The sequence below is a fragment of the Macaca nemestrina genome, chromosome 20 (assembly GCF_043159975.1).
Source record: "Macaca nemestrina isolate mMacNem1 chromosome 20, mMacNem.hap1, whole genome shotgun sequence".
NCBI lineage: Eukaryota > Metazoa > Chordata > Mammalia > Primates > Cercopithecidae > Macaca > Macaca nemestrina.
Genome location: NC_092144.1, coordinates 9,443,280 through 9,457,172, shown reverse-complemented (window position 1 = coordinate 9,457,172; position 13,893 = coordinate 9,443,280). Strand labels below are relative to the sequence as shown.

Sequence of the window (13,893 nt, the reverse complement as noted above, 5' to 3'; positions counted from 1 at the left end):
CACTGCTTGCGTCTCCCTCTTCCCCTGGGGCGGGGGTGGGGGAAGCAGGGTTCGGGGAGCAGTTCAGGGCTCAGGATACGCCTCTTGGTTCCTCCCCTCCCTCGGGAAGCACCCTCACATCCTGCGTGTCTGCGCTTGTCCAATTGCATAAAGCTCTGTTTGACCTCCTGGGGGCCTCTTCATGCTGGAGGTGGGGGTCCCAGCACGGTGAGGGGGGCCTCTGCCTCATCCCAAGAATGGCAAGAATCCACCCTTTCCTCCCCGTGACAGTGCATTGCTTTGCAACAGGGACAGATTTCCCACCACTCCCGGACCTTTTTTTTTTTTTCTTCTGAGACAGATAGAGTCTTGCTCTGTTGCCCAGGCTGGAGTGCAGTGGCACAACCTTAGCTCACTGCAACCTCCACCTCCCTGGTTCAAGTGATCCTCCCACCTCAGCCTCCCAAGTAGCTGGGACTACAGAGGCCAGCCACATTGCCTGGCTAGTTTTTGTATTTTTAGCAGAGATGGGGTTTCGCCATGTTAGCCAGCTGGCCTCTAACCCCTGGACTCAAGCGATCTGCCCGTCTCAGCTTCTCAAAAGTGCTAGGACTACAGGCGTGAGCCACCGCACCCAGCTCAGACTCCCCCATTTGGTGGGGATTTGGGATTGGGGCCAGGGCATCCACTGGAGACCTGGTTTGGGGTGGGGGGAGATGAGGGTTAGGGATGGAGATAAGACCCTTTATTTGAGGAATCAATAATTTGGGGGAAAGTGAAAACTGTGTTTTGGGATCTGTGGTGAGAATCTGGGACCAGGACACGTGACTCAGGGATTTCAGTGGAGAGATAAATGTTTGGAGTAAGACTGGGGACCCCATTTTGGGATCTGGGGTGAGGTTTGAGGTGGGATCAGGACCCCTTAGGGACCTGAAGGAAAGGCTCTGGGGCTGAGGCTGGTACCTCTTACTGTCTAGCTAAGGGACTGAGGATAAAGCAGGTAGGTGAATGAGAGTTTGGGGTGAAATTGGGACCCCACTTGGGGGCCTGAGTGAGGCAGAAAGGACTTGGTGCCAGGTGAGGTGGCTCATGCCTGTAATGCCAGCGCTTTGGGAGGGCAAGGCCGAAGGATGACTTGAAACCAGAAGTTCAAGACCGACCTGGGCAGCAAGCAAGACCCTGGTCTCTACAAAAATATATATATATTTAAATTAGCTAGGTGTGGCAGTATGTGCATGTGGTACTTGCTTCTCAGGAGGCTGAAGCAGGTGGATGGCTTGAACCCAGGAGTTGGAAGCTGCAGTGAGCTATGACTGGGCCACTGCACTCCAGCTTGGGTGACAGATCAAGACCCTGTCTCCAAAATAAAATGTAAAAATAAAAGAAAATAAAAAAAGATTTGGTATAAACCTGCACCTCCCCCTTTTCCAGGGCCTGGATGGAGGCTGAAGGTTTGAATGAGGCTAAGCTCTCCTTTGAGGGGATCTGCTAGGCCGAAAAGGTTTGGGGTAGGGCTGGAACCCTCGAACTCCAGGACTGGGTGGGAGTGACCCTTCTCCTCCACTGTGGGGTGGGGCAGGAACAACCCAGCTCCTGGCGCTCGGCTCCACACCAGCCGGCCAATCAGCGCTCAGCACAAAGTTTCCCAACTTCCCAGTCCAGCTGTCAGCGCTCTCCCTCCAAGGAGCCCCGCCTGGCCAGGCGCTGGAGCGCAGGGCGAGGCCAGGGCGGGGTCTCGGGCAGTTTCCCGCGGACCCCGAGAGGAGCGGGCGCCGCGAGTGACAGCACCGAGCCCAAGGAGTCACCGCGCCCGGCAACCGCCCCGACTGGTCCCCCGCCTTGCCCGTGGGCCCCGCCAGGATGGGGAACCGCCAGGGCCTGGGCCAGCCGCGGGCCGGTCTCTGCCTGCTCCTGGCGGCGCTGCAGCTTCTGCCGGGGAGGCAGGCCGGTGAGCCGGGAGGGAAGAGATGGGACCCAGGGTCCACGACTCAGAGAGGGCCTAAAAGAGCGAGGCATGGAGGGGCGTGGAGGGGGAGGATGTGAGCGCTGCGTGGGGTCCCGGTGTGATGTGGGCGCATGAGTGTCCGACTCTGGGTGATTTGTGGGTGTGTGACTGTTCGGGGGTAGGGGTAGGGATGTGTGACTGCGTTTTCTGGCGAGCGCGTGGGAATGCATGCAATGTGCAGGTGTGTGCGTGTGTGTAGCATGTCTGTGCATTTGGAGTGAAATTGCATGTGTGCTTGCATGTGGAGGTTGATGGCGATAGTGTGACTGTGAGTGACAGGGCAGTGCTGGGAGGGTGTGTACTGCGACAGGTGAGTATGCACTTGTGCGTTTGTCTATGTGCTGATTTTCGAGGGTAACCGTGTGTGTGGTTATGCGTGTGACTGTGTGTCTCTGAGTGCCCCTATGAGGGGTGTAGTTGTGATTTTTGGGTGCAAATAATTGCCCATGAGGATGAAGGTGAGTGGGGACGAGTATGGGGGGGCTCTTCGGGAACCCACAGTTTCTTTTGCGTCTCTTTAAATGGCTTCACCCCATTCTCCCTTTCCCTCCTCTGCCCCAAATTGGCGAGTGCCCGTCTCCTCCCCTCCCTCCCTGTCGCCCCCTCCCCCACCCCGCGGTCCCCAGAGCCGCGATCAGCACCATGGACAGGGCCTCGGGGAGGGCCACGGTGAGGGGCGAGGCGGGGCGGGGCGCAGGGCGGGGCGGGAGTGGAAGTTGCTCCCCCCCTCCCACCCTAGCTGCTGGAGCCTTGGGTGTTTTTTCCGAGGAATTTCTCAGGGGCCCCCAAGGGGTCCCGGGGGCCGCCGGATGGGTGAGTCAGCGCTGACGCACGCCCAGCTGCGCGCATCTGGCTGGGCGCCCTGTCCCGCCCCGCAGGGTTCGGAGTAGGGGGCGCTCCGGGAGTCAGGGGATGGCGTGGCTCCCTGGGGCTTCCCTGATCTGAGAGACCTCAGACTAGGCCCTCCTGGAAATCCCTTTCTAAGGTGAGCTCAGTCTCCCAACACACACACACACACACACACACACACACACACACACACACACACACACCCCACAGCACACTTCTTACTTTGGAGTCCAGGAAGGTGCCTGTCCATATGGTTAATCCCTGATTGGACCATTCCGCATTCCCACGCTCACACATCCACATGGTCATGCAATCTCAGGCATCCACTCTGAATATAAGTCCCCTGGGACTCCAGGAATGTGAAACACCGTGTCCAGGCAACCCTCTCCAGTCACCCGCCAAATGGTTCCAGCTTTTATGACCCTCCCACGCGCTCAGTTTCTCACACACGCTGCCCCTGACATCTGAACAAACGCTGTCAACATTCACAACCCATCACCCACTCTCTGGCTGGGTCACACTCTCACACAGAATGGCACTCCCTCACCAGAAGTCCGAGGTGTTACAGTCACAGACACACCTGCAAGCTCGCTGCAAGCGTTACATGGCCACGCGTCAAGTAACTTCACCTAATCCCTCCATTAGAAGCAAAATATTTGCACACATTGACACCCGGAGAAATGACATGCCCAGCTATTCTCTGCCTGGCTCATTCAGACTCACCCACGCTTGTACAATCTCATGCACATACACATATTTGCACACACACCGCACACCTGGGGGATTCCCAGCCATGCCCTGACTCAGCCCCTGCCTCTGTCCCTTCACATCCCAGACCCCAGCCAAGATCCCCCTGGGGGCCCTGACCAGTACAGGGGAGAGTGGCAGGAGGCAAGTTGGGTCCCTGACAGACCCCCCACCCTCTGTCCCCGTAGGCAGGACTCAATGCCGCTTATGTGACTTTTTGTCATAATGCCAGCTATGAAAAGAAAGGGCAGTCAGTTTCTGAAAGGTCATTCCAGAAGGGACACAAGTTTCAAGCAGGATATCTTTGAGTTGGATGCTGGGAAGGACTTTCTTACTGTAAATGAGTGGTAGTTGAGGGGAGACCCTCTTTCCTCTGCAGAGAGGTTAGTGTGCGGGTCAGGGGAGAGCCTCCAGGCTGGGTGAGGTCGTTGATCTCAATCCTCCCCGGGGCCCCAGCCTGAGATGGGGCAGCTGGGATGATTGTTCCGTGGGGAAGTGACTCTTGTGGTCAGCAGAGCCTGGGAGCCCAGATCTCAGCCCCAGGGGACTGCAACCCAGATTTCTCTTAATAACAGCCCAGCCACAAAACAGGCAATTAGAGATGGGGGCTGGGGTGATGGGTTGGGGAAGGCGAGTGGAGAGAGAGAGATTGAAAAAAGAGAGAGAGAGAATGAGAGAATGAGAGAGAGAGAGAGAGAGAGAGAAAGAGAGAGACTTGGACACAGATAGAGGCCTGGAAAGACCCAGCACAGAAAGTGGGACAGAGAGAGGGCGGGCAGGGATGCAGAGAGAAGGAGATTGGAGGCAAGAGGAAACAGAGGCTGACACAGGCGTCTGAGGAGTCTGGAAAATGAGGGCTCTGACCTAGGAAGAGTGGGAATCGGGGTCCTTCATCCAAGCCCCTGCCTCCCCAACGTCTTCCTCCCCCCTCCCCCGCCCCAGCTCCCTGTGGTGAGATCAGCAGAGCCGCCCCCAGGGGTGAGGTCATGGCAGATTCGGGAGAATCTAGCTCCTGCCAAGAGGCTGGGGCAGGGGGTCAGTGGGACAATTTGCTGAGGGTGGGGGGAGGGGGAAACCAGACAGGGGGCTCGGGGCCCAAGGGAAGCCCCCACCCGCCCCTGCCCAAGCCATGTGGTTCCACTTAGCACTGGCTGGGCTGCTTTTCGGGGTGGGGCTGGTAGCGTGGCCTAGATTAGGAACTGTTGGGCCAGACAAGTCCTTTCCTTAGCTGGGATGAAAGAGGGACAGGGTCAGACAGGGGAGGTCTGGAGGTTATTGGAGACAGCTGATCAGAAGAAGAAGGTCAGAGAGATGAAACGAGGAGGTCATGGGTCAGGTGGAGGAGATCAGGATAGGCAGTGGGAGAAGGTCGGGGGTTGTCAGAGGGTGGAGGTCAGAGGGGAAAGTCAGAGGGAGGAGATCAGAAGGGAATGTCAGAGGGAGAAGGTCAGAGGGGAAAATCAAACGACAGGAGGTTGGAGAGGAAAGTCAGAGGGTGGAGGTCAGAAGGGAAAGTCAGAGGGAGGAGGTCAGAGGGGAAAGTCAGAGGAGAGATCAGAGGGGAGGCTCAGAGGGAGGAGGTTGGAGGAGAGGGTCAAAGGGAGGAGATTAGAGGGGAAAGTCAGAGGGAAGAGGTCAAAGGGGACAGTCACAGGAAGGAGGTCAGAGGGGAATGTCAGAGGAGAGGAGATCAGAAGGGACATTCAGAGGGAGGAGGTCAGAGGGGAAAGTCCGAGGGTGGAGGTCAGAGAGGAGGGTCAGAGGGAGGAGGTCGGAGGGGATGGTCAGAGGGAGGAGGTTACAGGGGAAAGTCAGAGGGAAGAGGTCAAAGGGGAAAGTCAGAGGGAGGAGGTCAGAGGGGAAAGTCAGATGGAGGAGGTCAGAGGGGGAAGTCAGAGGGAGGAGGTCAGAGGGGAAAGTCAGAGGGAGGAGGTCAGAGGGGAAATTCAGAAGGCGGAGGTTGGGGTCAGGCAGAAAAAGGAGATCAGAGGGAATAGACTGGGGTCAGGCAGAAGAAAATCAGAGGGCCAGAGGGGGTAACTGGAAAAAGAAGTTAGTGGGCATGGTCAGAGGCAGAGTGGTCAGAGGGAGGAGCTCCAAAATGGCTGTAGTCAAAAGGAAGAGGTTGTGGGTGACAGTGGTCAAAGGAGGAGGTTAGAGAGAGGGAGGAGGTGGGGGAAGAAAACACACTAGAAGCCCCTCCTCTCCACATGGGTTACCTCTGGCAAGGGGGCTCCAGGCCTGGGATGTAGCCCTAGGGAGCCTGTGCGGGGGAGTGGGGAGAGGGGGACAGTTTCACTCTGGGGCTCAGGCCAGGAAGCTTTGATTCATCCCAGAACTAGGTCAACTTTTTTTCTCACCAAAAACCAAGGGGAAATAAAAACAGAGTCAACAGGCTGCTGAGGTCGGAACATCTGTGGGGTGATGAGGAGGCGGGGGGTGCTGGGGGCCCAGGCCTGCTCCTTCTTCCTGAGCCACAAACACATGGTGTGAGGGAGGGAGAGGCTGAGCCCCCCCCAAAAAAACCCTGAGCCTCTATCCTGGAGTCCTGGGCTTGTTCTAGCTGTTCCCCACCTCTGCCCCCCAACGGCTTCTCTCTGCTGCAGATCCTGTGGATGTCCTGAAGGCCCTGGGTGTGCGGGGAGGACAGGCTGGGGTCCCCGAGGGGCCTGGCTTCTGTCCCCAGAGGACTCCAGAGGGTGACCGGGCATTCAGAGTGGGCCAGGCCAGCACACTCGGCATCCCCACGCGGGAACTCTTTCCAGGTGAGCTGGAGTAGGAGGCCTGGGTACCTCCCTGGAGAGAGGCACTGCTGGGCCATCTGAGCTGCCCTGTTCCCTCTGCCCACCCAGATGGCCACTTTCCTGAGAACTTCTCCTTGCTGATCACCTTGCGGGGCCAGCCAGCCAATCAGTCTGTCCTGCTGTCCCTTTATGATGAAAGGGGTGCCCGGCAGTTGGGCCTGGCACTGGGGCCAGCGCTGGGTCTCCTAGGTGATCCCTTCCGCCCCCTCCCCCAGCAGGTCAACCTCACAGATGGCAGGTGAGCATGGGGAGAGTGGGCAGGGGGCTGTGGATGAGGGGTGGGGTGAGAAGCACCCACACGGAGGCCGTCCCCTTGCAGGTGGCACCGTGTGGCGGTCAGCATAGATGGTGAGACGGTGACCCTGGTAGCTGACTGTAAAGCTCAGCCCCCTGTCTTGGGCCATGGCCCCCGCTTCATCAGCATAGCTGGACTCACTGTGCTGGGGACCCAGGACCTTGGGGAGAAGACTTTCGAGGTAGGAGTTCAGTGATGGGGGAAACTGAGGCAGAGGGTTGGCTGTTTTGTCTGCAGCCTGAATCTGGAGAGGATATTAAAGAAGAAAGATACCAAGCTTCAATCTATCCCCAGGAAGCTGAGGGAAGCAAGTGTATGCTTTCACGCACCGTTGCAGCGTGCGATTGTGAAATTGCAGAGCCACAAGACCATAATTTTTTTTTGAGATGGAGCCTTGCTCTGTCACCCAGGCTGGAGTGCAGTGGCTTGATCTCAGCTCACTGCAACCTCCACCTCACGGGTTCAAGCGATTCTCAGCCTTCCGAGTAGCTGAGATTACAGGTGTGCACCACCACACTCAGCTAATCTTTGAATTTTTAGTAGAGACAAGGTTTTGCCATGTTGGCCAGGCTGGTCCTGAACTCCTGGCCTCAAGTGATCCATCCACCTTGGCCTCCCAAAGTGCTGGGATTACAGGTATGAGCCACCGCGCCTGGCCAACACCATAAATCGTGATGAGGCCTACTTGACTTGTTGTAGGAAGATCCGGTTGTGCCAGTGCATGCTTGTGTGTGCCGTTGCAGTGCATGACTGTGAGATTGCAGAGCCACAAGACCATAAATTGTGACAGTGCCTACTGGGCTTGTTGTGGAAAGATCTAGTGGTATTGTGCATCTGAGACTGTGACCTGAGATGGTACTGGTTGCTGTGATAGTGTGTGATTGTATAGGGGCAGTTATAACTTTGGGAGCCAGCAAGCAGCTGTGTTGTGTGGCAGTGTGATGTGTGTTCTGGGTGTGGAGACCTTTGTTAACTGTGTGTGACCGTGATGTGTGTCACCTCTGGGAGGCCAGGACCTGATCTACCTCATGTTCCTCCTTATCCCTAGTACTGGATCTTCCCACAACAAGCCAAGTAGGCATCGTCACAATTTATGGTGTTGGCAGGGCACGGTGGCTCATACCTGTAATCCCAGCACTTTGGGAGGCCAAGGCGGGTGGATCACTTGAGGCCAGGAGTTCGAGACCAGCCTGGCCAGCATGGCAAAACCTTGTCTCTACTAAAAGTTCAAAAATTAGCTGGGTGTGGTGGCACACGCCTGTAATCTCAGCTACTCGGGAGGCTGAGAATCGCTTGAACCCATGAAGGAACTGATGCACCCCTAGTGGGGCAGATGTGTGGGATGGGATGTGGCTTGTGGTTGGGATCGGGTGTGCCCCCGATAGGATCTTTCCTTGTCTTAGTTACAGGGGGTAGAGGAATCACTAGGGCTGTCATGGGGTCACCTCCTCCTTATACGTAGTGTGCTCTGGATGGGAGAGCATCACACCCTGGTACCAGGAGGTGGGTAGGACTTCTGGGGGATGAGGGGTCAGAGTAAGCCTGTGGCTGTATGGCTGCCTTCCTTGACTCCTACACCCCCCACCCCCTAGGGAGACATTCAGGAGCTGCTGATAAGCCCAGATCCTCAGTCTGCCTTCCAGGCTTGCGAGCGGTACCTCCCCGACTGTGACAACCTGGTACCGGCAGCCACAGGGGTGAGTGAGGGGCTCCATGACTCCTAATCTCAGGACACAGGCTGGGTCCTTCCTGGCTCCAGATCCCTGGAAAGAGTGAATTCTCATCCCCCAGACAGAGGGTTAAGTGACCCATGACCTCAAACACATCCCAGGCGTGAATGACTTTGACCTCAAGTCATATTCCTGAGCCACCCTTGACCCCAGGTTACATGAATAACATCAACTCCAGGTCACAGGGCTGAGTGAGGACACAATGGACCATGAGCCAGCCTCACCCCAGGTGACCTGAAGGATGGGGTCTCTGCTGGTGGGATGCTCTGGACCTGACTGGGACCCTCCTCCCAGGCTCCCCAGGGTGAACCAGAGACCCCTCGTCCTCGGCGGAAGGGGAAGGGAAAAGGGAGGAAGAAAGGGCGAGGTCGAAAGGGGAAGGGCAGGAAAAAGAAGAACAAGGAAATTTTGACCTCAAGTCTACCTCCTGACTCCCCAGAGAACCAGGTAAGAGCCCTGAGACCACCTGACTTCCGGCCTTGACTATCTGACTTCTGGTCTTGGTGCTTGACTTCTAGTCTCCCATCCCTACTAATCTCTGGTCCCTCATCTATGATCTTTTTCTCTGGTCTCTGATCCATGAGCTCTGACTTCTCTCAGCTGACTGATGACTGTCAGGGTGACTGATGACAGGGTGGGAGTGGGTCCCATCTTACAAGCTCTCCCATCTCTGACACCCTCAATCTCCAGTCCTGGGGCACTAGAGGGAGGGGGCAGACCCAGATAAGCTCCTGATTTTAAGCGGGTTCTTGATGAGGGCTACTGTTTAAGGGGGATCATTGGCTAGGTTGAATGATGTGTTCATTAGTTAGTGTGTCATTGTTTGGGGTTCCCTTCTTGGGGTCATTGGGGACAGTTATTCATTGGGAGAGTCATTAATTGGGGGGCATTATTTGGCTTCCCTGATAGGGATTGCTGGATAGGGGGGAATCATCGAGGGAGATATTAATTGAGGTCAGTGTTTGAGGTGCACCTAGCTGGGATCACTGTGGAAGGTCATTGATAGAAACCATCATTGGTGCCACCGATGTCCCCAGTTTAGGGTCAATGACTGGGGGGTTGTTGGTGGATGGTCACTGACTGGAAGTCATAGTGGCATCACTCATTGGGGCCACAAGTTGGAAGAGTGATTTCAGGGGGTCGCAGATGGGGTAACTGATTTGGGAGTCCCTAAGGGGATTATTAGGAAGTCATTGATAGGTGGAATTACTGTTTGGGGGTCATTGGTTAGGACACTTTTGTTGGGCTCATTTATGGGTATTCATTGTTGGAGCATCACTGGTTAGAGGAATAATTGATTAAGGGTCACTGATGGGGGTTATTAGTTGGAGAGTCACTAGTTAGTGCTAATAGTCAAGAGAGTGTCACTCGTTGAGGTCACTGGTTGGGAAAATCACTGAATGGAGCAGTAACAGGTTGAGGCCAGTGATGCCAGTGGGAGGGGTTGTTTGTGAGTCACTGGTTCTAGAATCATTGGGGTCTGTTGATGTAGGTCATTCTTGGTGGGTCACTGGGTTGGGGGGTCCTTGGTGGGGGTCATTGCTTGGGGTCTTTGACTGGCGGGGGAGTCACTGGTTGCACTACATCTCAGTTCCAGATCTTCTTGGCCAAGAATACAGACACCAGGAGTAGTGGGCCCCTCTTCAGCCCCTTCCTCAGCCTTGTCCCCTCACCTGGGGCCCCACCACCCTCTTCCCACACCCCCCAACCCCTGCCTTGACCCAGTTCCTCTGCAGCTGTGCAGGCTAGAAGGAGCCGCCACTCCCTCTCTGACTGTGGCCTGGCTGACTGGCCGCTGAACTCTGCCTTGGGAGAGGACATGTGGGCTAGGCTTCCGGGAGCCTGGCCCTGAATGTTGGACCTTGACCTTGACCTCTGGGTTCCAGGGCCAGCCTGGCTCAGCGCCTCCTCCATCTACGATGGCTCCCTCTGCTGGAAGCTCTGGTCCAGCCAGCACACTTTTGTCTCCACTGGCCTCCGGTGCTCTTTGGGGAGCCTCCTCTGTCCTGGCCCCAAACTGGGAGCTCCTGGGGACAGTGGGAGGGTGCCTCCCTTTTGTCTTGATTGCCCTGACCTGAGACCCAAAGCTCCCTCCACCCCTGCTCCAGACCTCCACTGACATCCCCAAGACAGAGACTCCAGCTCCAAATCTGCCTCCGACCCCTACGCCTTTGGCCGTCATCTCCACTGTGACTACTGGACCCAATGCCACAATCCTAGAGGTTGGATGGGGCTGGAAGAGGGAAGACCCCAGGGGTTTGGGGGGTGGTAGACAATAAGGAGGTCAGGGAAAACTTTGGTCTGTCCTAATGTTCTCAGGGGAGCTTGGACCCTGACAGTGGAACCGAGCTGGGGACCCCGGAGACCAAGGCAACCAGGGAGGATGAAGAAGGAGCTGATTCCACCATGGGCCCTGACTTCCGGGCAGCAGAATACCCATCTCGGACTCAGTTCCAGATCTTTCCTGTGAGTCTAGGTGGCTGGGGTTAGGTGCAAGAGAGTGGGATTCCTATTTAAAAATTTATTTATTTAGGTGGGGCGCAGTGGCTCCCGCCTGTAATTCCAGCACTTTGGGAGACCAAGGCAGGCAGATCATTTGAGGTCAGGAGATTGAGACTAGCCTGACCAACATGGTGAAACCGCATGTCTACTAGAAATACAAAAAATTAGCCAGGAGTGGTGGTGTGCGCCTGTAATCCCAGCCACTGGGAAGGCTGAGGCAGGAGAATTGCTTGAACCTAGGAGGCAGAGGCTGCAATGAGCCAAGATCGTGCCACTTCACTCCAGCCAGGGAAACAAAGTGAGACTCCATCTTGAAAAAAAAATTTTTTTTAATTTTATTTTTTCATTTTTTTTTAAACTTTTGTTTTAAGTTCAGGGGTACAAGTGCAGGCTTGTTACGTAGGTAGACATGTATCATGGGGGGTTCGTTGTACAGATTATTTATTTCATTACTCAGGTATTAAGCCTAGTATCCATTAGTTATTTTTCCTGATCCTCTCCCTCCTCCCACCCTCCACCTTCCGATAGGTCCCAGTGTCTGCTGTTCCCCTCTATTTGTCCATGTTTTCTCATTTAGCTCCCATTTATAAGTGAGAACATGTGGTATATGGTCTTCTGTCCCTGTGTTATTTTATTTACTTACTTTTCTCACATCTTGAGGGCTTAGAAGGGATTCCTACCAGGAGCCACGAAAAGCCAGTCTCTCTTTTGGCTTCGGCACCTGCTTGTGTCAGGCACTGTGCTAATAGTTGACTCTGTGACTAGACAGAGGTGCTTGGCTTTTACTCCAAGTACCAGGAGATGCCACTTGAGCACTTGTGAAGGAACATGATCTGACTCGGAGTTTTGAAAGCTCCCTCTGGGCCGGGGGCAGTGGCTCACACCTGTAATCCCAATGCTTTGGGAGGTGGAGGCGGGAAGATCACTTGAGGCCAGGAGTTTGAGGCCAGCCTAGACAACAGTGAGGCCCCATCTCTTAAAAAAAAAAAAAAAGAAAAAAAAGAAAAGAAAAAGAAAAAAAAGAGCTCTCTGGCGGCTGAATGACACATGGACAGTAGGGGGAGCCAGAGGGGCAGCAGGGAATCTGCAGTGGGGATGTGACCTGGAGGGAGATGGGAGGGAGGGATGGAGAAAAGTGGACCGATTTGGAACATGCTCCATTTTGGTCTTAGAGAAAAAATGGATACACATTTGATGTAACTGAACCCAAGCTCAGTGGCTTGATATTTGAAAGGAAAACAAGAGAGACGAGAACTGGTGGAAGGAAAAGCAGGTTTATTCCAAGAGACAGCAAACCAAGAAGATGGTGGACTCTTGTTCCGAAGCACCATCTTAAGTCAGTACAGATTTTAGGCTGTTTTTATGTTAAGGGCAGGGAGAAGAGAAGAGGGTAGAGATCAAGAGGTAACTGAGGCAGGGTACGGTGACTCACACCTATAATCTCAGCAATTTGGTAGGTTGAGGCGGGAAGATCACTTGAGCCCAAGAGTTTGGGACCAGCCTGGGTAACATAGCGAGACCCCATCTTTACAAAATAAAGAAAAAATTAACCGAACCCAGTGGTGGTGCGTGCCTCTGGTCCCAGCTGAAGCGGGGGGATAGCTTGAGCCCAGGAGGTGGAGGCTGCAGGGAGCCATGATCACACCACTGCACTCCAGCCTGGGTGGCAGAGCAAGACCTTGTCTCTAGAGAAAAGAAAAGAAAAGAGGCTTGGGCTGGGCACAGTGGCTCACGTCTGTAATCCCAGCACTTTGGGAGGCCGAGGCGGGAGGATCAAGAGGTCAGGAGATTGAGACCATCCTGGCTAACATTGGTGAAAGCCCGTCTGTACTTAAAAATACAAAAATTAGCTGGGCATGGTGGTGGGCGCCTGTAGTCCCAGCTACTCAGGAGGCTGAGGAAGGAGAATGGCCTGAACCTGGGAGGCAGAGCTTGCAGTGAGCCGAGACCGCACCACTGCACTCCAGTCTGGGTGTGAGAGGGAGACTCTGTCTCAACATAATAATAATAATTATTATTATTTATTATTATAAAGAGGGATATAAATATATCCTCTTTTATTTAAAGAGGGATATAATAATAATTATTATTATTTAAAGAAAATAATAATTTAAAGAAAATAATAAAGAAAAGAAAAGAGGCCAGGTGCAGTGGCTCCTGGTTTGAGTTCAGCCTGGGCAACATAGCAAGACCCTGTCTCTACAAAAAATAAAATTAGCCGGGCATGGTGATGAGTGCACCTGTGGTCCCAGCTACTCAGGAGGCTGAGGAGGGAGGATCACCTGAGTCTGAGGAGATCGAGGTTGCAGTGAGCCATGATTGTACCGCTGCATTCTAGCCTGGGGAATAGAGTGATCCTGTCTCAAAAAAAAAAAAAAAAAAAAAAAGCAAAGCAAAGAAAGCAAGCAAGAGAAGGAAGGAAGGAAAAAAGGAAGGAAGGAAGGAAGGAAGGAAAGAAAGAAGGGAAAGACAGAAAAAAGGAAAAGCCTGCTTGGGCAATAGAGTAACTCTGAAAAAAAAGAAAGAAGGAAGGAAGAAAGGAAGGAAGGAAGGAAAGAGAGAGAGAAGGAAGGAAGGAGCCAAGCATGGTGGTTCATGCTTGTAATCCCAGCACTTTGGGAGGATGAGGCAGGTGGATCACCTGAGGTCAGAAGTTCGAGACCAGCCTAACCAACATGGTGAAACCCCGTCTCTACTAAAAATATAAAAATTAGCCAGGCGTGTTGGTGGACACCTGTAGTCCCAGCTACTCGGGAGGCTGAGGCAGGAGAATCGCTTGAACCCAGGAGGTAGAGGGTGCAAAAAAGAAGAAGAAAGGAAGAAGAAGAAGAAGAAGAAGAAGAAGAAGAAGAAGAAGAAGAAGAAGAAGAAGAAGAAGAGGAGGAGGAGGAGGAGGAGGAGGAGGAGGAGGAGGAGGAGGAGGAGGAGGAGGAGGACGAGGAGGAAGAAGAAGAAGAAGAAGAAGAAGAAGAAGAAGAAGAA

At 54.2% G+C, this 13,893-nt stretch overlaps 1 protein-coding gene across 2 annotated transcripts in view; it reads left to right on the top strand.

The window, feature by feature from the left end:
* The first annotated feature begins 1,716 nt into the window (after positions 1 to 1,716).
* Positions 1,717 to 13,893, top strand: part of LOC105478152 (collagen type V alpha 3 chain) — a 50,726-nt gene continuing 38,549 nt past the window's right edge. Inside the window, exons 1-8 of one of the 2 annotated variants that reach the window (XM_011735309.3) lie at positions 1,717 to 1,927; positions 6,187 to 6,345; positions 6,433 to 6,622; positions 6,704 to 6,860; positions 8,272 to 8,376; positions 8,704 to 8,856; positions 10,518 to 10,631; positions 10,729 to 10,875. In XM_011735309.3, the coding sequence (XP_011733611.2) occupies positions 1,840 to 1,927; positions 6,187 to 6,345; positions 6,433 to 6,622; positions 6,704 to 6,860; positions 8,272 to 8,376; positions 8,704 to 8,856; positions 10,518 to 10,631; positions 10,729 to 10,875 (1,113 nt within the window). In that variant the 5' untranslated portion in view covers positions 1,717 to 1,839. The remainder of the gene's footprint in view (positions 1,928 to 6,186; positions 6,346 to 6,432; positions 6,623 to 6,703; positions 6,861 to 8,271; positions 8,377 to 8,703; positions 8,857 to 10,517; positions 10,632 to 10,728; positions 10,876 to 13,893) is intronic. The other variant, XM_011735227.3, reaches the window with a different exon arrangement.